Raw genomic sequence first — 21,698 nt, forward strand, 5'->3', positions numbered from 1 at the left:
GCACGAAATGAAATTTACATAGAAAAATGCCTCACCTCTCCGTGTGGAAGTACCTCGTCACCGACCGACTCATTTATAGGAATATACCCCCCGTCAACTTGAGACTTGCGCAATTCATCCGAACTGTACCGCCATGCAGCACCTATTTGGATCTGATCAACTCTACACGGCCGGGAACACGAATGTTCTCTTGCCGTCGAGGAAATTCAGAACCAAAAGGGCACTGCGTTTGACGGTCCGGTCCGGACTATGAATGACTCATCAACTCTCAGTTGTACGGGGTTCGTCTAAATCGGCTCCGAGAATATTTCTTGTCACACGAAGAGCGTCTCGATGGAAAACGTATGTACAAAATTCTCTGGTATCACCTGGTGTCGTTGAATATTATAGGTAACAAGAGAACTAGTAGATTTCAGGATCGACGTCCATCAATAACTGCTGCGGTTCTTGGGCGATGATGGAGGAGTAGTAAAAGTGAAAAGGCCGGTGCTGAACAGGAGGAGGACGACGGTAGTCAGGACGGAAGGAGGGCGGAGAGTAAATCAAATCCGGCCAGTGATTAGGATGAGATTGGACGACCCATTGATGATGAACTGCTGGGACCGTCCACCTGCTGGCCTCCCCAACTTCCGGTGATGTCGTCGCTGCTCGGGTGGCTCTTGCGACTGCTGATCGTCGGCGCTTGTTGCCCGGGCTGAGGATCTTTTTCCTTTTCTCATCAGGTAATGCAACTAATAAGCAGATCTTTTTGCTATCAGGCATGTTGGTCGAGGAGGCTGGCTTGGAAATTGACCAGTCGTCTTCGCTCTTGCGCTTCGTTCCACCTCTCGGGCACACCTCCATTTTCTCAGCGGGAAATTCAAACATGATATTATGACAGACGTTATCATTTATCAAATCAATTGGAGATCCGCATTCCGGCTGGTTGTTATTGGGGTAAACAAATCCACCGAATGTCTGGTTAGGCCATTGAGAAAACGGAGAAAATAAACTGAAGGACGAGAACGCCATTTTCGAGATTTGCAATCGAGTTGCTCTGGATGAAGAATTACTGGAAGATTTTGGAGTTGGAGAATTGAAGAAAGTAAACTTTGAGTGAAATCTTCAATCATATTGATTTGGATATGTGACGCTCTGTTTATATTGACATTCGCCATGGGAAATTCTTTTGCACCAGCCGTTTGACTCGTTTAACTTCCGTTTGTGAATACATTTTCACGTCAAACTTCTGATGTGCTGATTGTATTGAATTAGAAATATTAAAAGCCAAATTGTTCAATCGTTATTTTTTATTTAAATTAATTTCATCAATTGAATTAATTCAATTTTCTGCGAAAATGTATCGGCCGTCTCGGCTGACGCGCCATCTGCACGGTAGTGGCCAAAATTTGAAACTTCAAATTTTCGCATTTTATTTTGATTCATCGATTATTTTAATTTTACAGACGAAGGGAATTTGGTTTTAAAATTACAACTTGATGGCTCTCTCTTTACACACACAGCCCAACTTGTTCGAGTTTGAACGAATAACCCACCGACAATAGAACCCCAATATTTTAAATGATTTTTTTAAATTTCTTTGTATGCGACAGTAGAACTCCACTATACGCGACAATAGAACTCCATTCAGTTTTTAAATTATTTGCATACCCGACTTCATTGAATTTTAAATATTTCAAAAGTCCGACAATAAGACTTCAAGGAAAAGCTAAACAGTATCCAAAAATTGGCTTTGGAATTTGTATTCTTTTATTCGATTTTCGATGTTTTTTAAAATATTTCGAATAAAGGATACAAATAGAATAAAACTTTTTATTCGAAAGAACTTTATTCGAAGGAACACTAGTATTTACCTGGATTCAATATCAATATATTTATCACCTACGGTATTTGCCTATTTATATTATGAACTATTTGGTGACGTCACCATGGGCCTCAATTTCATACTAGATATATTTTTATGTTTGCTACAGATCTTCTTAAATACTAATTGGATCTGCGATGAGAGCCCGAATATGATCAACACGGAAACATCTGCATGAAAATAAACGCTATTCCTTTTATTTCAGTTTTCTTATTTGAAAACTATAAGTCAAATTTCATGAATCCATCGTGGTCAAAGACTAAAAGAATGACTAATGACATCACTGCTGGATTTGGGAGCAAGATTTCTTTGAAAATAAAACTGTATCTAATGAAACAACTCAAACACACCCCTTTCTACTTTTTTAAAGCAAGTAGAGTAATAGGGAAATCGTTACGACCATCACGAGAATACAAAATACATTCCGGAACTAAATAATAGCTGGATCATCAAAAGTGAAGCGAAAGAATCGATAGTATAATAGGATAAGTTGTTCACAAAATATAATTCGGTGTAAGATATAGGCGAAGGGCTTTTTACAAAAAGACAAAATCAACTTTTAGTGCGACCATTGAGAGAGAGAGAGAGACGGCAAAAGAATTGCTGATAGTAAATGTTCATCGGGTTTTAGATTCGCCGTTGCTGGTTGATGGCGTTGCGTTATTGCTATTAGATTCAGCGCAAACCAGCAGTTCGTCGAAAGACGGCCTGAGAATGGGGTCGTGTGACCAACACTTGACAAGTAAACTGGACATGGCGTTCGATTTGCAGAAGGAAGCGTCCCAGAGTTGGCCGCATTTCTTCCTCAAATCGGCCAGCAGAACCTCGTCCGATCGGTCGGACAGAGGCCGTTGGGCGGCGTGATGCAGCTCCCAGATCGTGACGGCGAACATCCACACGTCAGACTTGGTTGAATATTCATCCTCCAACGCTGCTTCGTGCGGGAGCCAGCGCAGAGCGATCGACTGGTGCTTGTAGACGTAGTAATCGTTGTTGAACGGCTCCTTGTCCATTCCGAAGCTGCCGATCTTCAAACACACCTGGGCGGGAACCAACGAAATTTCGAAAATCCATCAAATCACCCATAGGGCTACTGTATAATTTAAATGTATATACCTTGGTATTATCTTTGCCATGGAATGCGACCAGGATATTTCGCGTGCCCAGATCACGGTGAACGAAGCGGGCTTCGGCTAGTGCGTTCATTCCTCGAGCGATCTGAATTGTGGCGCTTTGAATTTGGGCGACCGACCACGGCGGCTGAGACGAAGAAGTAGTCGACAGCAAATGCGATTTCAGATTGATGTACGGGTGGTATTCCATGAGAATCATTTGAAAGTCGGGCGAGTCCCGACAGCAGCCCAGCACGGCCACCAAATTGGCGTGGCGGACTCGATGGAACATATCCACCTGTCGGCGGAATTCAATGTTCAGGTCCTCGTCTCGAGTACTCAATATCCTGAGTAGAACACGAGTGCTGCCTTCTGCTGAACTCAGACCTGTCATATTCAATTGAATTGTTTAATTTTAATAGAAAAAAAAATAATAATGATAAAATTTAGCTCACCAGTTACAGAGCCTTCAAGGATATCTCCAAACCGGCCTTTGCCTTGTAATGCTCCTTTAGTGATTGAGGAGTTGGGAACATTTAACTTGTCAATGGCCGGAGACTGACGACCATCTACTTTTGTCACTGTCGGTTTAAAAAATTATATTGAATTAGAAATGTTATGTGTATAATAGATTTTTGAAGAAACTCACGTAAAGCTGTTTGAACGTCGAGTTGAGCTTCTGCACCACTAGCACCGCCGTCATTAGGTGATCGCAATTTTCTTTGGCGTCGTCTCAATCGACACCAAATCAACAAACCAACCGACAAGAAGATGTAGGCAGCGGCCGCTCCTAACGTGATTATTATAGTCTTGGCGATGGATTCAGCACCGTCGTAATCACCTGATTGGTATTCCCAATCTAAATTTAAAAAAAAAAAAAAAAAAACATTATTTTAAATAACCTTTTGCTGTTGAATTAAAATTCGAGTATTTACCTTTTACCACCAAACGAAACTCTGCCCTTTTAAATCCTCCGGCATTACCAGCCGTGCATCCGTAAAATCCTTGATCCTCTGGCTGGGCATTTTGTATTGTCAACGTCCCGTTTCGATCCACAGAGAATCTGAAACAAAAAAACCAAGTTACACAATTATAACCCCGTTAATTTTTAACTGAATTTTGTATTTTAAGGTGTGTTACCGATCGGAAGTAAATCCGTCCATGACGGAATCTCGATCCCATTGAATTGTCGGGGCAGGATAACCTTCCGCTCTGCAATTCAGTTCAACTTTCGTGCCTTCCTTGGCGAACGTGATGTTGTTGGGTAGCGACGTGAAATGTGGGGACACTGGTGGAAGTATTACGTCAAAATCAAACTTTGGCGGGAAATTCAAAAATAGTTGTTGTCATTTATTACTCGTCACGTTGATCAAGATGGAAGCGCTGATGAGCCCTTGAGAATTGGTGGCGATGCAAGTGTATTGGCCGGCATCATCGTCCTGGACTCCGTGAAAAATGAGCGTTCCGTTGACGTCTTCGATGTGTGGCGGCCAGACCAGCAACGGCTTCAAGCCTTCCTTGACCCATTGGACGATGGGAGCTGGATTGCCTTGAGCTTTGCACAAAATCTTGCGGACTGTGCCAAGCTCCAAACTCTTGGCCACCGGTGGCACCGTAAACTTTAATTTTTCTGTCACAAAAATCAATTAAATCATCTAATGAATACATAACCGTGAATCAATCGGCGAAATTTATTACCTCGGACATGCAAAGTGGCCGTTTGAGAATCGACCGGATGGTGACCAATGGTTTTCAACCGACACGCGTAGTTGCCGCCATGTCTCTTGTTGGCCGTGACGAATTTCAGTGTTGAATTGCGGAGGCCATGGATGGGTTTGGGCGGATCGACTAGCGGTTGCCCGTCTTTCAACCACTGGACGGTCGTCGCCGGTGCTGGCGATCCTGAAAATGTGCAGCTCATCGACGCCGTTTCATCTTCGTTGAGTGTAGCGCTCAAAGGATGTTGCTGGACCATCGGCGGAGCTGGAAAAAGAAATAATAATTTGATAACTAATAGGGAAAATAAATCTATTTCCATCATATTTTAAAAAATACTTACATGTCACCACCAGGTGAACTTGAATGGACACGTTGCGGGCTGCATTTCCGGCCCGGCATCTGTACGTGCCAGCGTCTTCGTTTAAAACCCTGTTCAGGAGGAGAATGGAATCGGCGGTTGGCGACGGAGGGGTCAAGACCTGACCGGAAGGCCCCTCCCACCAGATGGTTGGCGGTGGAAGACCATCGGGTGCGATGCAAGTCAACTCGGCTGTCGAGTACTCGGCGAAATAATAGTGATGGCCATTGGAGAGTGGCGGGGGCGGGTCAATGGCCGTTTTGGCGAAATCATTCAGATCTACACAATTCAATTCAATTTTAGATAAATGAATCGATCTATTTTAAAAACAGACTTACAAGCAACTTTTAAGTGGGAACCGTATTCTTCCACGTCGCTTTCACTGATGCTCGGCCGGCAATGGTACCAACCCTCGCTCAGCTGATTGACTTTGGAAATGACCAGATGCCCATCAGCTTCAACAGTGTACCTGAATTGACATAATGATCCAATTAAATTCAATACCAAATATCGTTTCCGTGTATATAGTTACTGAGATGTTTGGCCGAGGAGACTGCCGCGAAAGTGCCACTCGACGGGAGCCGGAGGCTGGAAGGAACACGGAAGGCGGACGGTGGTGTCGAGTTGCGCCACCGTTTCTTTGGTGAAGCGGACCAGCTGCCTGGTGACTTGACTGGACGACAGGCCGAAAGGGACGTTGAATTTCGAGTGCTGTCCGGCTCCGTTCTTGGCCGAGCAGGTGTAGGTGCCGCTGGCCGAGGTGGACAGCGAGTTGAGGGCCAAGCGTTTCGTTTTGCTTTTGGGGATCCGGCGGCCGTTGTGGAACCAGTCGTAGAGGATCTCGCCCGACCCGTCCACTTGACAGTGAAGGGCCACATCTTCCCCTTCGTTGACCTGCGCCAGACCCGACAGCTCGTCCTCGACGATATGACGGCCGGTCGTTAGCGACTGCAAGTCGATCCTCGTCGCATTGCCGATCCCTGCCAGAACCACCACCAGAAACAACAACAACCAAACCAACGGTTATTATTTTCCGAACCGTCAAGTTTATGAAGATGCCACAAATCAAAATGTTGACGGAGCTAAAGCAGAGCCCGAGTCCATTAAGATACTGGGAAAAGGAGTTTCTCTCACTTCTTTTGAGAAAAATGTCCAGGTTAATGTTTTCTCACATCTTTCCCAACTGTGAAATGGCGAGCTGTTTATACGTCCTATCGTGTTATGCTCTATCGTAAGATGAGCTTTTTTTTTTCTTAACGCGCGGGAGAAACCAAGTCATCCGTTAACCAATTATACGAGTCTGCTGCTGCTGCTGCGAGTGCTGGGCCAGTTTAATAGCCGCATGCTGCGCGAGCTGTTAAACACGGCGGCAATATGAATAAACAACATACACACCACCACAGCAGCAGCAGCACTATAAGAGTATAGTAGTACATGTTTCTTCAAACACTTTGAAGGCTCCTCTTGTATACAGTTTAGACAGTGGTGAATTGGGTTACCGCGCCGGAGAGAGGGGGGAAAAAGCGACCAGAGTATATTCCCCCTTCTCTTCAAAAGAAACGAGGGAACGTGTTATTACGTCAAGGCAGAAAAATTCGACGCCGACAGTGAAAAAAAGGAGCAACTTCCCCTGGCCGGAAAAGCGTAAACGCGTTCGGAAAACTAAAGAGGAAGTAAAGAAGAAAATGGTAGAAAATCAAAACAAAAACATCAAGGCGATATAGTATAGGGGGGGGGGGGAAGAATTTTAGAAAGAAAAAAGAAGGCGGTTCCTATCGCAATAGGAAACAGCCTTTATCCCGCACAACAGCAAAGAGGAATAGACTCTCACCCCGAACTTTTGGTTTACGACCCGTTGGCTGCTGGCAACTTGTGGCGGTAAATATTTGCAACCGACTCGGCCGTTACGAGATACAAATATTTAAACGATCTCTTCTCTCTTTTCTACTCCGACTATAGGAGCCTTATAGGAGTATAGCAGCTATCCTCCTTGACACAAACCTCAGATAGCTCTCTTTGCTCCTTATCCCCTTTACACCGAAGAACCCGGACTAATAGGATTTAACGTCAAACACACTTTTTAAGAGAAAGAACAAAAGCTGGAAAGAAAAGAACATCAAATTTGCTGGATATTATGTACGCCCGGCGACCGCTGTGGGAACCCAATGTCGCAACATCAAAAAATAAAAAAGTTTCCGGTTTTTCTTTATATTACGGCGGCCGTATCTCGGCGATTATATAGCTTGAATCTATACTATTACGCTATCTGTCTATAAAACAAAGCTAAAAGGCCAAGAGATGGGATGGAAAAAAATAAAACAGCTAAAATGGTGTGTGTGTGTGGTTCATAAATGCGTCTGCAAACAGAGTACACACACATGTACACTGTGAGAGGACTAGACGACTGGACACAAGTTGTGTGTGTATATCCCAACAAAAGATATCGGCCCATAAAGAAATATTTTTTTACGACGTGAACGCGGCCAGCAGAGAATAACGTATACGTCTATAGTAAGAGGGAAGAAGCAGAAAGCAAAACTTTTTCTCGAGTGTCGTATAACATAGTACTATGCGATAGCGAAACATGTAGTCAAAGAAACAAGAGGGGTGGGGCCATTGCCCACCACCACCGGCCACCATCGCCAAAGAAACCGAGAGCCATATGGGGTTCGTTATTCGACCGACTGGACTCTCTCTAGCTGCAACAGAAGCCTTATTATTACAGTCTTTTCTAGACTGTAACCGAGTTTATATGTTATACGTTGAATATAAGAAAATGCTTGGAAGACATTTCCGAAAAGGTCAGGAGACAACAAAGCAGAAATTTTTGTGTCTTTTCGGACCGAACGACTTCATCGTGTACAACAGGGCAGGGCGGGGACATGTGTGTAGAACTGGGCCCAGAAAACAATAGAGAAAAAATAGGAAAAAAAGCTAAAAAACTGCAGGCAGCATACATAACAACCGTCTCCTCCTATTTCCTCTCCCTTTTGTAGCTCTAAATGTCACGCGATAACGAAGCCGGTCGGCACATATAGCGGCGGCGGCTGGGGGGGATTAAATACAATTTATATACAGTATATAAATATATCTACGTCTGTTACGTGTGTGTGTGTGTACTGTACATAAATATATACACACGCTTCACCCCCTCGCTTCAGGGCCCCCGTTTCCCATCTGCAAAAGGCAGCAGCAGCAGCAGCAGCCCTGGCAATTGTTGGTTACCATGGGCCAAAAGAATAAGAAGGGGGGAGATCCTTCTTGCTTTTTGTTTCCCGGCGGATGCAACAATATCAAAAAAATTCGGAGCAGAGAAGCACGCGCGCGCTCCGGCGGATTGAACACGCCGGGGTTATATATATATACACACACATATGAAAACGAATAAAAAAGCCCCAACCGAAAGAGAGCAGTTGGCGGACCTATAGTATAGTATAGAGGTCATAAAAGTGAATATCTCTCAAATGAAGAGGGGAAAATAAAGTTGTGGGGGGCAGCTTTTTCGGTGTTGGCAGACGGAAAACCTCAGCAGCGCGCGTGTATAGATGACGAGAGGGTCGTCTCTTTTTGGCTATAGTTTCCCGTCGGTCATGGATCTGTGGGCGCGGCAGACGGCCGTGAAAAGGGGGGGAAGTTGACAGATTTACGACGATCGTCGTTAAAAATCTTTCCCCCCACACGCACACACCATGTAATATTCGCGCCTGGGATATCTCTTTTTTCTATAGCGCCTACTGTGTGATTGTGTGTGCTTAAACGCTCTTTGGAATGACACACACAAAGTATATTGGGGGGAAGCTGATTATGATTAAACAGCAGCAGGGCGAGCTTACAGTGAATCATCAGAGTGGCCAGCTGAGATGCGATGGAGAAACCGGAAGAGACGTTGGTGGCGGTGCAGGCGAAATCGCCCGAGTCGAGACGGTGATCCGCACGGCGGATGACCAAAGCTCCGGTCGTCGAATTCTGGTAGCGCCGGCTGGAATTGATGAGCAGCTCACCGTTGAGCGTCCAGCTGATGCTGATCCGATCCTCGGCCGACACTCGGCACTCCAGTTCGACGCTCTGACCAGTCCGAATGATCCCTGCAGGACTCACCGGCCACTTGCGGAAGTAGAAATCGTCTTGGCACGTCACGCAATCACTCAGCACTGTCGTTTTGATCATCACCACCACCACAAGACCTGGGGAAAAAATCAAAAAATTGAATTACTAACAACCGTCAAAGAATTTGAGGACGATCGTGAGACAGGACTTTTTGGGCAGCCGCATCATTCAAAAGCGATAAAATAGAAATTGGAAGCGATCCAAATTTGACGAGGACATTGTTCAAAGTCCTAGAGCTGCTGCTGCTGCTGCTGAGGGACTCGACTGGCAGGGATGAAATAGCATAAGCGCTGACATGTTTGATATTTATAGTCATATAATCCGCTTCATCATCATCTAACAATTCCGATGGATTATTTGGCTACAAGTTGGAAAAAATTCTCAAAACTTCTTACCGGTCCACGCCAGCCGCAGGAAGGTGAAATCGGCTGCCATGTCGTTCAGCCACACTGTGAGATGTCAACGATGTGAAATGCAAACTAGCCGGTGCAACATGAAAGACACAAAATCAAAAAAGGGCCCCCCCGCAGTTTTTGGGGTTGTTGTCGGGTCCCACGTCGAGCCAGGACTTGTGCGGAGTCAACGAGTCCCAACTGAAGTGTAACCGACTCGCGGCGATGTTGAACAGATATATATGTTTATCCTCGTCACTCACAGTCGAGATACTGTGGGTTAGGTAGAGCTCGGTAGCTTGTATACAGTCGGGTGTGTGTGTGCGGAAGAGATGGACACACAACTGGTCGTGTTCACGCCCACCCCACGTCTGAAAAACGGCAGCCAATACAATACCGGAGGGGGGGGTGATAACCAGCGCCATCCCTGAACGGTTGTCGTAATCTCCCAAAGTCAAGAAAAAAACAAAACAAAAACTAAACTAAACGCATTCAAATCTTAGAAGAGGAAAAAAAAACAAGATATTGACGTCGATTATAAACCTACGTCAAACCTGCGTGTGGTGTTTGAACTACCTTGAAGCCAGTCAAAAACATTTTCTGTTTTATGAGAAAAAGGGGTTAATTATTTATGTTCGGCGGCGGCTGGTTGGGTGGTGCGTAGAGAGATATGGCAGTGTTCCTTATAGAGAAGTCATACATACAGACACCGTGTGAAAACCAGTATTATTTTCCTTTGGTCTTTTCAAAATCAAAGTTGATGGCATTTCCGACTGGTAGGCTTACTACAATGGCGCGGTATTTGAACTCTTTGTCCTCTTCACGGTTATAAGATATGTGTTTCCGTTTAGAGTCTGGACATCTGGAACTTATTGACAGCTTAGTTCTACTAATAATTACAAGGGCGACACATGGGTCGTATGAATATTAAGGGCGTAAAATTATACCAAAAAAAATTTATGATAATAGTAGATTTAGTTTTAAATCTTGGATCTATGTTGAATTAAATTTTGAAAGGAGAAAAACGATTTCCTGGAGATGACTAAAATGATTGGTCGCTATGATTAAGTTGAGTTTAAGTCAAATAATTCATTAAAAATTGATTTAAGAATGAGTGTAATTGTGAATTGTTATCGCATTACAGAAGAAAGATGTGATGACGAAGGGAGTCAAATTATATGTGAAAGAGCTGGCACGAATGTTAAACAAGTTAATATCCAGTGCTGGCTGGGCGCTGAGCGGGGCCTTGCTGGGAAACAGCTGGGGCAGAAGAGTATGATTGAGCGGACTGGGCGGCGAACGATTGTTGCTGGGCAGGAGCAGCGAATGTCTGCTGGGCAGGAGCAGAGAAGGTCTGCTGTTGGGGAGCAGCGAAGGTCTGCTGGGCAGGGGCAGAGAATGTCTGCTGGGCAGCGGAGTCAACCGATGAGGCAGGGGCGGATTGCTGGGCGGATGATGCTGCTGCTGCTGCGGGGTTGATGGTGATGCAAGAGCAGATCTGCTGGGTAGTGGCCGGAGCACTTGCGCCTCCGCCAAGAAGAGAAGAGCTGCCGCTAGACAATGGTCGGGATTGATCAGCGGTAAAAGCCGGTCTTTGCTGCTCCATGGCTGGGCTGCTCTGCTGGGCTTGTGCGACGTACGACGGCAATTGGCTGCCCATCATTCCGCTTCCGGATTGAGATCCTTGGCCAGAAGATCCAGAAGATCTAAAACACATAAGCATTGAATGACGCAAGACTCTCCAAGTATAAAATGGAATTAAAGTTCAAACTCACTGAGACAAGTATTGGCCGGAGCAGGAAGCAGCCAACATGGCGCAGATCATAACGACCTAAATAATTAAGACCAAACATTTTTGTAAAGAATAAGTGAGGTATTTCTAGCGACTCGCAATATGTCAAAAATAAAAGAGTTAAAAAAAACTCAACTTAAATTTAGAGAAACATGGGAATAACATTTAAATAAAAATTAAATCTAAAAAGTTTTGATACTTACAGTTTTGAAGGTATTCATGATGAAGTAGTAGGAATTGGAGTGCTGTTGACTGGAGAACTTGCAAAGGTGAAGTGAGTGTCTTCCAAAGAAATCGCAGGCCTTTAAATAGTCCAGTTCCAGGTAGACGGGCAAATCAGCTGGAATTGAATTAACGGTTACTATGCGGAGGAGGGAAAGTCAAATAGGAAAACTGACCTAGTTCAAAGGTGAAATTGTTCACCTGCTTTCACACAGCGCATTGTGCTGGTCACAACCAAACCAAGGTTAACAATCGCGTCCCCTTCGACCTATTTTTAAAAATTACTTTAAAGCTCCTTCCGCTCTTCTTCGTTCAGACAAACATGTTTTTCTTAGTGGCCTATCAACAATCTGCTGCAAATCCCTTTTCGTGTTTCTTTTTTTTAAAGCAAGGTCGGAAAATCTAGAAGGGTCATAAAATTAAAAACAGGTAAGGTTATTTTTATCTTGGCCGTTGCTAAGTTGATTTCTTTCGTATAAAATGGGGAATATAATTTTGTACAATCGTGACTGGCTGACTGTATTTTTTTCATAGTTAAGTACAGAAAATATTGTTTCGTCTCAAACATTGCTTGATCCTAGATTCGAAGGAACTTGTTGAGTAATAAAACAAAGTACTGAGCTGTGCGGTAACATCACACACAAACAGTGTGGGGATTAAGGATTGCACCTCTGACAGCCACTTAACCACGTTAAGCTCCATCATAATTCATGGGCACTATCATCTGAAATTTGCTTATCAAGACCTAGACGCAATGAGGGCCAATAGCTACCAAGTTGATTTATTCATATTACATTAAATAAAAAACTAAAAAAATTACTCTTTATCAGAATACAAAGGACCCTAAGGATTTTATTAATTTTATCCTATACACAACCGGTTAAAGTTTCCCTTATTTATTCTCCTGATATAAGATGACAAAAATCTTGTAAAATGTTCTCTTTTAATTTCGTTTAAAATTCGCGCTACTTTAGCGCCATCTCTGTTGCGATACCCTAAATGCATGGAAATGGGGAAAAAATGGACGGTCTGTCAAAGCTCGAAAACATTGAAATGGTTGATATTTCGAAGGAGTCATCAAAAGAAAAGGAACTTACTATGAAAGTACGTCCAGAAGTGATTCTTTTTTAGACTTAAATGCTCATCACAACACTGATTTCATTTATTTTCCAAAAGGTTAAATCTCCCGGAAGGCTGAAACTGGAATCTTGGCTCAATGCTGTTATGAAAATAGAGATTGAAGACGGTCGCACCTTGATTGGGCAGTTTTTGTGCACAGATAGAGATTGCAACATAATTCTTGGATCCTGTTATGAGTACCCTCCTCCAGATGGTAAAACAAGTTTTGACTTAAACATTATGATTGTAGTGACTAGAAACAGTTAACACAAACAGATAATGCTGCTGAAGAGCCACGTGTATTAGGATTGGCAATGGTGCCAGGGAAGTATATTGTTTCAATCTCAGTTGATGATCTGATGGTACACAACTCTCCATATATTACATGACATCAGCCAGGTTGTGTATTGGCTTAATGTATCATACATGCTTAACACTATTGGAGGAATACAAAGTTGATTTGTTTGTCAGTTCAATTGCTTCATACTGACTTGTTAAGATTTTAATTTATTAGTCTTTTATGCTTTTAAGTCAATGTGAGTAAAGGGAGCTTCTAGTTCAAATTAATCCACGTTTTTTCTTATAATCTTCTAAGTTGAGGGAACGACGAGGGGCTTCTTTCAGGTTGGCCACAGGTTTTGGAGTGACAGCAACTGGTTGAGCTGTAATCAAAAATAGAAAATTAAAATGTCAACTGAATTCTTGATTATTTTAGTTAACTTACATTGAAGAGGGACTTCTAAATCTATTTTTATATCAAAATCGTGTGCAGAAAATAGATCACTAGTTTTTGGCTTTGCAACCAGTTTAGCTTTGTCTTTCGAATCAGTTCTGCCTTCATTATTGGCAGTTGCCGACTGACTTTCAGTTTTAATTACTGGAGCAAGAGGGTCGGGTCCAGGCGGAATTCCATCGGCATTAGGACGGTAACCTCCTGACTTTCCGGGCCTAGTGCTTCTTCGAGTGAACGGATCTTCGGTTTTCTGTCCTCCACTGGCTCGAATCTCCTCAAGAATGGCTTCTTCTGCTCTTTCTACATTGCGCTTGCGATTACGTTCATTGATGAACGAAATAGACGACAGCGTTGTTGAAAGAGATCGCTTGCTCAGCTCATCAGCTCTCTCCTCCAGTTCGGCCAATTCTTTAGTGATGCGTTCCGTTTCTTCTTCCTCTCCTCTGTTAAGGTAATCGACAGTCAATCAATATCCAACTTCTGATTGTTGAGAAATTTGCGACATACTTTAGTAGAGCTACGTCTCGTTCCTTCATCAATTGATTTTTACGCATAGCATAGTTGTAAGGAGTCTTCCGGAATCGTCCTTTTTCTTCCAACATCTACACGATTGGCAAATAATTATGCATTACTCACGACATATACTTTAAATCAACCAAATTACCTGGTTAATGTCTTCTTCATTGAATTCAAAATTGGCAGCTTCTTTTATGTCTTTGAGCTTTTTCTCGATATCTTCTAGAGTTGGAGGAGATGTTCCCTGAGTAAGTGAAGCGTGTTAGAAGTGAAGAGTACATTGATACATTGTACATTGAAGAGTACCTGAGTGTTACAATCGTCCAACCATTTTTTGAATTCTGAGTCACTGAAATCCTGGACAAACACAACGGCGTATGAAAAAAAAAGTGGGCCCATCATAATTCTATAACAAGACGTACCTGATTGCTAACGAATTCAATCCGAAAAACTCTTTCTTGAGCACCATGCTTCAGTCGTATTCCTTTGTTTGTTTTGGTGGAGCCTAGTTGATAAATTTTGCCGGTTTCACAGACATCAATGATTTCGGCAATCCTGTAAACTGATCTGCCGTTGTTCATGCCGATTCCAACTCGAACAAAGCAACCAACAATAGCTCGTTTGAGAAAAGGTGCATGCACCCATTTTTCAAGCCTGTGACGAGATAAACGAATTCGTCCCAGCTGCTCTTTGCTTTCAACAAACACCGGCTTCTTAGCTTTGCTACTTTTTTTGTCGTCCTCCTAGATGAATGCAAGCAGTTAGTTAAGGTTCATCAACAGATAATAGTGTCACCTACATCGGAATCACTACTACTGCTACTGGAGCTGCTCTGCTGTCGTTTGCTTGATGAGGGAAATGAGGATTTACCAGCAGCACCGTGTTTATCTGTGCTAAAATCAGATCCAGAATCTGAATCGGAACCACTATCGTCAGAGTAGACATCAGATGCTTTCAGTTTCTTCTTGTTAGCATCGGCAGATACCCCGTCGAGATCTCCATCCTTATCGTCGTTCTTGCGATCTTCAATGCGCTGTTTCTCCTTTTCCTCTGTTGAACAAGAAACAATGTTTACCCTATCCAAGAAGAGTTGATCGAATGTATTTGAACAAGTACCTCTCTCTTTCTTTTCCTCTCGGCGAGCTTTCAAGGCGGTCATAGCCTGAGCTTTCTTGTCGGTCTTCCCCTTGTTTTCTTCAACAGTCTTCTTTCGTTCCTTACTTCTCTCTTTAACATCTTTGTCGAGATCTTTATCACCCCAGTCCTTAGAAAGCCCCTTGTCTTTGTTGTCCTTCTTGCCTTTATGGGAAGATTTTTTCTTGTGCTGCTCTTTACGTTTGGCAGCCTTTAGTTTCTTTTCAATTTCAAACCTTAAAACATAAAAGTAAGGACATGGAGTTCACTCTAAAGATATCACATATAATGTACCTTGTCCTCATAACTTCTCTTCTTTCATTTCGGTTGAACAGCTCTTCTTCTCTTTCTTTTTCAGTCATGGAGGCAAGACGAGCCTGATCATTATCATCTCCCATAAGGTTCTCATCATACCCATCATTAAATTCTTCTTCAGACTCAGAGCTGGAATAGCTACTAGAACTTCCACTTTTTCTAGCTCCATCATCAGAATCAGAGTTATCTGAAACTTCACCTTTAATACAAAATGAGAGGATTCAAGACAAAGGAACCATGTAAACAGACGATTCTCATTTTTCCACCTTCTTCTGGGTCAGAATGGCTTTCATTGTCACTTGAGGGTTTTCGATTAGGTTTTCCTGAACTAAGTTTAGCTTTCTTCTTCTTGGGCTTCTTCTTCTTGCCACTAGCATCCCAGTCATCATCTGAATCTGAGGTTTCTGAATCTGAATCATGTGCTACCGGCTTAGGCGGGGAATTGCTGGCTGCAACCCCAGTTCGTTGACGTTTCTTTGGCGAAGTCACCAAGCCCTATTAACAAGAATTGGTTCCTCACTTTTAGCTGCACGACAAAACACTGAAATTGCATTACTTACCGACTCGGCATCTGATTCACTGCTACTACTACTGCTGCTGCTACTCCCACTACCACTTCCACTACCTGACGAAGATTCAGCACGACGTTTGCTCATTTTAAGTTAAAACAGTTCAAAATCGGAATAAATAAATATTAAGAGATGCACAATTACGAATAACACACAAAAAACTCCGCTTCAACAATGACGACTGAACCTCCCTTCGTGATACCTTAGCGCCATTGATTCTCAAGTCCCAACATGCAGCATTGCCAAATGGAAAAAGAAAACTTTGAAGTTTTTTACGAATTTAATGATCGAAATTTTTTAGATGATCAAAGAAAATGTACTTGCAATGATGCAATCCAATTCAATTACATCAATTTTCAGAAAAATAAACCAAAAATCTCCAAAACATTTCCCTATTCACAGCAGTAATCTCTACAATGTAAAGCAAAAGAGAACACACCTCTAGTTCCTCAACCAAAATAAAGGATTTTTCTTTTAATTTTTTTTTCAACCATAATCATAGTTTAGAACAACTGACTAGACATGAGTTTGCAAATGGATATTTGATACACAAACTCACACGCCAGCCATGAATTGAAACGGACGGAAAGAAGCGCAAGAAGTTGGCGCGGAGATAAGTGAAATTACCACATATTATAATAACACATTTCACTATTTGTTATATAAATACGAGTTCGTGCGTAGTCTCGTTCATGAGGTACTAAATATCCAATAGTCAGCTTTGTTTACAATCTAACGAACTTTGATCTTTCTAGCCAATGCTAAAGCTTGCTGTCCTGATATTGGACAGGTAGGGTAAAAATGTTGACAACTATTTCCATCAATTCCAACCAGAAGCTGGCCCATATGGGCAGCAAAATGGTAGTTGGATGTTGAACTTGCTCTTGTTCCAAGGCTGGTTTGACTTATCAGTGACATCAAGGACAGCTCAGAATCAGTCAAAGAGGATTTATCTTCCATGGCAAATAACTCACACACCAATCTGGGAAGACATGAGTGACGGATCTCTTCAATCAAGATTTGCCCTGCAAAAAAATGATGAAACATTAAAATCAATCTGAAAAAATTGTGATATATTCAGGACTTACTGGAGTGTAACTCTTCAAGATCTGCCTTAAATTTGCCATTTTCTCCTTTCACAACCTGATCCCCTGATTTTCGATGAAAACTCTGAGAGAACTTGTTGATTAAATCTTCCTGGGTCTCATCGGTATCCTCTTCCATATCTGTCCAGTCATCATCACCAAGCCAATGGTAGCAAAGTGCCAGTAAAAAAGCAATGGCAAAGAATCGAAGAGCTCCATTCATCTCCAGTTTGAAAGCCTTGTTGAAAAGCAAAGCTTAACCCTGTAAATCAAGTGTAGAAGTGAGCCTCTTTCTCAAAACAATGTACAACAAATCAGAAAACAAACATATGAAAAGAAGAAGAAAACTAATTTACCTTGACAGAAATGAGAAAATTACTGGATTAAAAACGTTACTGCTATATGTTCGATTTAACTACACACTCTGGTTGTCGGCTAAATAAGCCGCTACACGGCGAACGAAGAAAAACTTTCACTTTTGGTTCGGACTTCACAAAATGTTTTTGGAAAACAGCTGTGCTGGTGCCATGCCCCTTATTGTGTGTACACCAAGTTAACGCAACCAGTTACACGGCGTAAACTTGCTCGACTGCCGTCAGCCCTGTGACTGCGCTCCAGTCGGTCTGTGCACTCGTGAGTAGCCTAGTAAGGGAATTTGGCAATCCTTTTTTCCGAGCAGAAAGTTAACACCACCCACTTGTCCTTGTATCGTGTAGCAGCAGCTTCATAGCGTTCGTAACGGCGTGACCTACATTTCTACGTACTGTAATGAAATTCTCGCTACAAAATCTAATTTCTCCTCGACATTATTTGTGTTCGATATTTCCTTATAATATTATAAATATGTGTCCAGCGACAAAAATGATTGATTTTTTAAATATGTAAGGATAGTTTCTACACTGGAAAAATAGGAATAAGCAAATATTGGATTTCAGTTGCATAAAGAAAGAGAAAGTTCATGCCCAACTACTTTCACTTAAAGTAGCTAAAGAAGAGAATTGATACAAAGGGAGAGGTAGAAGAGATGCTGCTAAGTTTAACAGTCAGGAATTCTCGAAAGTTTTTGATTCTCCGTCGAAGCGTCATTTTTTGGGTCTGGGTCTTTCGCGCGGCCCGTATCGACTTGAGTTGCTAACTGTTATTATAAGCGATGCTGACAGAATGTTTCATAAAAACGGTTCAGGTACCACTACCGTCTAGCCTCAATTCTTTTGTCTACGTTCTAAAGAGAGAATTTCGACAATAACTTTCACTTTTGAGTTTATTTTAGCGAATAACTTGAGCGGCAAATAAAGTTCCAAGGGACTCGGGGGGGAAAGGTATAATCCTTTCCCTCTTATTTTGTTTCGGTTTTCCCTAGTAACATTTCGTAATATTTACAGCAATTGTAATAAAGTAGGATTCTACCTGGCTATGTCTAGAATCGAAAAATAGATAGTAAATCGCTAGGGGGCAAGCTGGTAAATAATAAAGAAGAAATTTGAAGTCAAGGTTAGATGCAAGTTTAATAAACTATTGAGGTACAGGTTTTTCCCCAACCGGTTATAAGACAGGTAGCCTACGGATATGATTTATGGATAAAACATAAGCCATAAGGCCATCAAAATTCTTTTCTTCTCGAAGGTTATTGATCAACGCCGTACAAAGTGATCTTGATGAGCTGCTCAAAGTCTTCGGCTCTAATAGCCTGTCGACTGGCTTGAATGACGTCCGTTTGATACTTTCCCACTAAAATAAAATAACGGAGAGCTTATTTTAAAAATTTGTTCACGATGAATAGAAGAAATTTGAAATCGTTTTTTTTACCCCGGCAACTCGAAGAATTCTGAACGTGAAGATTGATTTGCTTTAGGCGATCCATCAATTCGCTATAGTTGGAATCGCGTATGATCTGCAGATCAACGAGTTTCTGATTTCCGCTCTGGATGGCGGCATAGGAACGTCTCATTTCCGCCATGTCGTTCATCAAACGTGCGTTCTCGGACTCGTAAAACAAATTTCGAACTTCGTTCACCTGATCGGCCATGTCCACCGTGAGCCGCTGTCGAACCGCTTGATGGCCGCCAACACTTTCCATGAGTTCCGTCAGCTTTTTCAAATGTTGATCGCTGATTTGAATATCGGAAGCCAAGTGTTGGACGTTGAAAAAATTCGCCAAATGTTGAACGAGCTCGGAAACGTGGTCTAAGCGGTCAGACTCGATCAGAAACGATCCTTCATTAAGGAAATTCATCCTCAAAGGCGCCCGGGACGGGAGAACCTCGAAGGCTAACTCAATCGATGATTCGCTGGCCAGCAATTCTGGTGACACAATAAAATTCTGGGCTATCCAAAACCCAATCTACTCATAATATACCACGAAATCAAGTTAGGTACCATCGTTGGTCAATCGAATAATCCAAAAAGAAAATTAATGTTATATTAAATACCCGCTGGATGCGCTCCTGAAGGCGGATTCTGACCCGAAAATGAAGAGCTGAAGGGTTTTCCGTCGAAGGCCACGTAACAGATTTGAAGCGCGAGAAAGTCGGCAGTGGGTGAACCACTTCGATGACTTTAAGTAGTTCATTGTTGCCGTGTGAATCCAGTAAAACATTCACGTGCAAGTCGACGGCCAGGTTTCGCTGCACCGGCAGGGGAATTCTGGCGGAAGAAGTTGGTGGGTCCTGGTGAAGGGCGTGGCTTTCTCCGTTGGGGAATAGACCCTCGGCAAAGATAATAACAGCGCGAATCAGACCGCCTCCTTCTAATTCGAGTAAAACGTGCTCTTGGTCGTGTTTCACTGTTAATTGAACTCGATCATCCGCTATTTCTGCCACTGTCGAATTTTCAGCGTGGTGGCGGATGTGCTCCAGCTCGGCCAAGAGGTTTTGTTTACGAATAATTAACCTCCGGATGGCCTCTTCTTCCGCTTGAGTGGCATGTTCGTCCTTGATCCGTTCGAGCGATGTCAATTCCAAGTCGCTTGGCAGGTAACTCCAAACTGTTTCCGTGCACACGTTCAGAAGGATATTAGAAAACAAGTGTAAAATAAGCGACGACAAACACAATTCGTCATTTACCTTGACCAAGTTGAGAGCAAACGATGAGCTGGGCATGGCCCATTTGAAGCCAATCGTCGACGAGTAGAGCCACAATTGAATGTTGGGCATCTAATTTCTCCTTGAAAACCACTTCACCCGTTTGCCAATGTCTGGCATCGAATCGGCCGTGACTCCACCCGCAAATCAATTCCGGATGGCCGTCGTTATCGACGTCGTAAGACGCCAGAGCGACAATTTGATTCTTGGACTGGATATTATTTTTAAAGAAATAATAGCCCATTAAATAAAGAAGCCATGGCGAGAAATTGGGATGATATATTATTTACTTTAACTCTCCACAGGCGGTTACGTTTGTGGTAAACGCCAACTGTTCCATTGGCTAGAGCGTATCCAAAGCAGTGATCGGTCAGGGCTATTAGAAATGTGACGGCGTCTGTTTCTTTCATTTCGGTCGTCATGCGACCGTTTCTAAACAGACGTAGATTTCCATCGTCTGTTCCGGCCAGCAACTAATCAAACATTTAAAATCACCCTCCCCATTTCAACTAATTTATAAATCAATAATTTATTGAATTGTTTATACATGGTTGTGGCCGTCACCGTCAAAATCGATGAGGGCCAACGCGGATACTTGATCGCTCATGACGTTCCAATAGCGCTCACTCCCCTCCATGTTGAAGCACTGGAGGAAGCAATTCCCGCCGACAATGACGTTCATTTGATCTGAGTCATCGAAGGATCCTATGACAACGGCTCCAACCCCATTTTCAATCTGGCGCAAATATAATCGAGTTTCAAGACAATTTAAGGTCAAAGCGCACTATCAACAAAATACTCAAATTTAGTTAACGATATGTGATATAATCTTCCAACCTCTTTGCTCATGATGGTTTTATTTTCAGCTATGTCATAAATGAGTAAGTGAGATGTTGTTCCCAGGACAACGGCGGCAGGATGCTGGGGGTGGTTGCATAGAGCTGTGATATTTTGGTCAATGTTCAAATATTGAATTTGATCCTGTTGGACTGGACTGGCATGTCGAACGAAAACCTGAGTCCATACACCAAATATGACCGAGATAAACAGCTCCATCAAGTTGTATATAAAGATATAATGTAACAGGCGGGTGTTATTACCTTATTGGCACCGGTGGCACCAACGCAGCTTGACGTAGTGATTCCAGCATCCACATCATCGCGAAATTTACAGATGGTTAATCGGCCGGAAAATACAGAGAGGTTCAATTCAGTGATGTTTACGAGCGTCAACATGTTTTCTGTTGTTGGGTGTGTTGTGACGGAAGCGTGATGGTTGCCATGGTTACGGGAAATTCAAACTTGAGATTTATTCGTGTGGGTGTAGTTCCGCGAATCTTTCGCGTTTAATTCACTGTATAGGTGAAATGTGTTTCAGTTGACATGTTCATTTGAACTTTGAAACTAATTAAAAGGAGATGTTGGAGCGTATATTTCAAAAGGTGACGTGCTCAGTCAAGCAAAAAAAGCTGGCCTAATTTCAGTTCAGCTAACACGATCAATAAGAAAATGTCTGTAGAAAACCCGTTTTTCTGAGTTTTTTTTAAATAAGAAAAATGTTGAGTTGAATTGAACGCCATAA

The 21,698-nt window shown here is 42.7% G+C and overlaps 6 protein-coding genes across 7 annotated transcripts; 1 reads left to right on the plus strand and 5 right to left on the minus strand.

The window, feature by feature from the left end:
* Nucleotides 1–2,039: 2,039 nt before the first annotated feature.
* On the minus strand, nt 2,040–10,012 carry LOC124328007 (tyrosine-protein kinase-like otk). 2 transcript variants are annotated; one of them, XM_046786929.1, is made up of 13 exons: nt 9,556–10,012; nt 8,887–9,237; nt 5,586–6,033; nt 5,392–5,522; nt 5,036–5,332; nt 4,675–4,959; nt 4,334–4,606; nt 4,117–4,264; nt 3,912–4,039; nt 3,626–3,835; nt 3,432–3,548; nt 2,981–3,363; nt 2,040–2,904 (listed from the first exon to the last, which is right to left on the minus strand). In XM_046786929.1, the coding sequence occupies exons 1-13, from the start codon at nt 9,593–9,595 to the stop codon at nt 2,482–2,484; spliced, it is 3,234 nt and encodes a 1,077-aa protein (XP_046642885.1). In that variant the 5' UTR covers nt 9,596–10,012; the 3' UTR covers nt 2,040–2,481. The 2 variants fall into 2 exon arrangements, with proteins under 2 accessions (XP_046642885.1, XP_046642884.1); XM_046786928.1 differs by having other exon boundaries at nt 3,432–3,557; nt 9,556–10,010.
* Nucleotides 10,013–10,658: 646 nt separating this feature from the next.
* LOC124326346 (type IV pilus biogenesis and competence protein PilQ-like) lies at nt 10,659–11,945 on the minus strand. Its single transcript, XM_046785109.1, has 4 exons — nt 11,743–11,945; nt 11,548–11,684; nt 11,328–11,383; nt 10,659–11,258 (listed from the first exon to the last, which is right to left on the minus strand). The coding sequence occupies exons 2-4, from the start codon at nt 11,563–11,565 to the stop codon at nt 10,763–10,765; spliced, it is 570 nt and encodes a 189-aa protein (XP_046641065.1). The 5' UTR covers nt 11,566–11,684; nt 11,743–11,945; the 3' UTR covers nt 10,659–10,762.
* A 618-nt stretch (nt 11,946–12,563) lies between these two features.
* On the plus strand, nt 12,564–13,161 carry LOC124320998 (N-alpha-acetyltransferase 38, NatC auxiliary subunit-like). The gene is made up of 3 exons (XM_046783912.1): nt 12,564–12,670; nt 12,743–12,899; nt 12,962–13,161. Exons 1-3 carry the CDS (start codon nt 12,566–12,568, stop codon nt 13,072–13,074), a joined length of 375 nt encoding a protein of 124 aa, XP_046639868.1. The 5' UTR covers nt 12,564–12,565; the 3' UTR covers nt 13,075–13,161.
* On the minus strand, nt 12,963–16,182 carry LOC124320996 (RNA polymerase-associated protein Rtf1-like). Its single transcript, XM_046783909.1, has 11 exons — nt 15,944–16,182; nt 15,650–15,878; nt 15,363–15,582; nt 15,051–15,304; nt 14,734–14,984; nt 14,357–14,677; nt 14,241–14,291; nt 14,083–14,178; nt 13,926–14,020; nt 13,410–13,861; nt 12,963–13,347 (listed from the first exon to the last, which is right to left on the minus strand). The coding sequence occupies exons 1-11, from the start codon at nt 16,037–16,039 to the stop codon at nt 13,244–13,246; spliced, it is 2,169 nt and encodes a 722-aa protein (XP_046639865.1). The 5' UTR covers nt 16,040–16,182; the 3' UTR covers nt 12,963–13,243.
* Nucleotides 16,183–16,330: 148 nt separating this feature from the next.
* On the minus strand, nt 16,331–17,660 carry LOC124320997. Its single transcript, XM_046783910.1, has 3 exons — nt 17,394–17,660; nt 17,041–17,299; nt 16,331–16,977 (listed from the first exon to the last, which is right to left on the minus strand). Exons 2-3 carry the CDS (start codon nt 17,258–17,260, stop codon nt 16,685–16,687), a joined length of 513 nt encoding a protein of 170 aa, XP_046639866.1. The 5' UTR covers nt 17,261–17,299; nt 17,394–17,660; the 3' UTR covers nt 16,331–16,684.
* An 881-nt stretch (nt 17,661–18,541) lies between these two features.
* Nucleotides 18,542–21,412, minus strand: LOC124329390 (Bardet-Biedl syndrome 2 protein-like). Its single transcript, XM_046788473.1, has 8 exons — nt 21,218–21,412; nt 20,955–21,131; nt 20,665–20,853; nt 20,408–20,590; nt 20,100–20,328; nt 19,467–20,020; nt 18,844–19,378; nt 18,542–18,765 (listed from the first exon to the last, which is right to left on the minus strand). Exons 1-8 carry the CDS (start codon nt 21,350–21,352, stop codon nt 18,662–18,664), a joined length of 2,106 nt encoding a protein of 701 aa, XP_046644429.1. The 5' UTR covers nt 21,353–21,412; the 3' UTR covers nt 18,542–18,661.
* Between the last annotated feature and the right edge of the window lie 286 nt (nt 21,413–21,698).

This window comes from Daphnia pulicaria, chromosome 1 (assembly GCF_021234035.1).
Source record: "Daphnia pulicaria isolate SC F1-1A chromosome 1, SC_F0-13Bv2, whole genome shotgun sequence".
NCBI lineage: Eukaryota > Metazoa > Arthropoda > Branchiopoda > Diplostraca > Daphniidae > Daphnia > Daphnia pulicaria.

Excerpts from the sequence above, each read along its gene's own strand:
- LOC124328007 (XM_046786928.1), bottom strand. The coding sequence starts at position 9,595 with ATGGCAGCCGATTTCACCTTCCTGCGGCTGGCGTGGACCG. Across the intron at positions 3,836-3,911 it reads GTTTCGTTTGGTGGTAAAAG|ATTGGGAATACCAATCAGGT; the intron begins GTAAATACTCGA and ends TTTTAAATTTAG. Across the intron at positions 3,364-3,431 it reads CCTTGAAGGCTCTGTAACTG|GTCTGAGTTCAGCAGAAGGC; the intron begins GTGAGCTAAATT and ends TGAATATGACAG.
- LOC124326346 (XM_046785109.1), bottom strand. Across the intron at positions 11,259-11,327 it reads TCCGGCCAATACTTGTCTCA|ATCTTCTGGATCTTCTGGCC; the intron begins GTGAGTTTGAAC and ends TATGTGTTTTAG.
- LOC124320998 (XM_046783912.1), top strand. The coding sequence starts at position 12,566 with ATGCATGGAAATGGGGAAAAAATGGACGGTCTGTCAAAGCTCGAAAAC. Across the intron at positions 12,671-12,742 it reads AAAAGGAACTTACTATGAAA|GTTAAATCTCCCGGAAGGCT; the intron begins GTACGTCCAGAA and ends ATTTTCCAAAAG. Across the intron at positions 12,900-12,961 it reads TGAGTACCCTCCTCCAGATG|ATAATGCTGCTGAAGAGCCA; the intron begins GTAAAACAAGTT and ends TAACACAAACAG.
- LOC124320996 (XM_046783909.1), bottom strand. The coding sequence starts at position 16,039 with ATGAGCAAACGTCGTGCTGAATCTTCGTCAGGTAGTGGAAGTGGTAGT. Across the intron at positions 15,583-15,649 it reads CCATTCTGACCCAGAAGAAG|GTGAAGTTTCAGATAACTCT; the intron begins GTGGAAAAATGA and ends TTTGTATTAAAG. Across the intron at positions 14,021-14,082 it reads ATGAAGAAGACATTAACCAG|ATGTTGGAAGAAAAAGGACG; the intron begins GTAATTTGGTTG and ends CCAATCGTGTAG.
- LOC124320997 (XM_046783910.1), bottom strand. The coding sequence starts at position 17,260 with ATGAATGGAGCTCTTCGATTCTTTGCCATTGCTTTTTTACTGGCACTT. Across the intron at positions 16,978-17,040 it reads TCTTGAAGAGTTACACTCCA|GGCAAATCTTGATTGAAGAG; the intron begins GTAAGTCCTGAA and ends ATTTTTTTGCAG.
- LOC124329390 (XM_046788473.1), bottom strand. The coding sequence starts at position 21,352 with ATGTTGACGCTCGTAAACATCACTGAATTGAACCTCTCTGTATTTTCC. Across the intron at positions 20,021-20,099 it reads TTGCTCTCAACTTGGTCAAG|TTTGGAGTTACCTGCCAAGC; the intron begins GTAAATGACGAA and ends GCACGGAAACAG. Across the intron at positions 18,766-18,843 it reads GAATTCTTCGAGTTGCCGGG|TGGGAAAGTATCAAACGGAC; the intron begins GTAAAAAAAACG and ends ATTTTATTTTAG.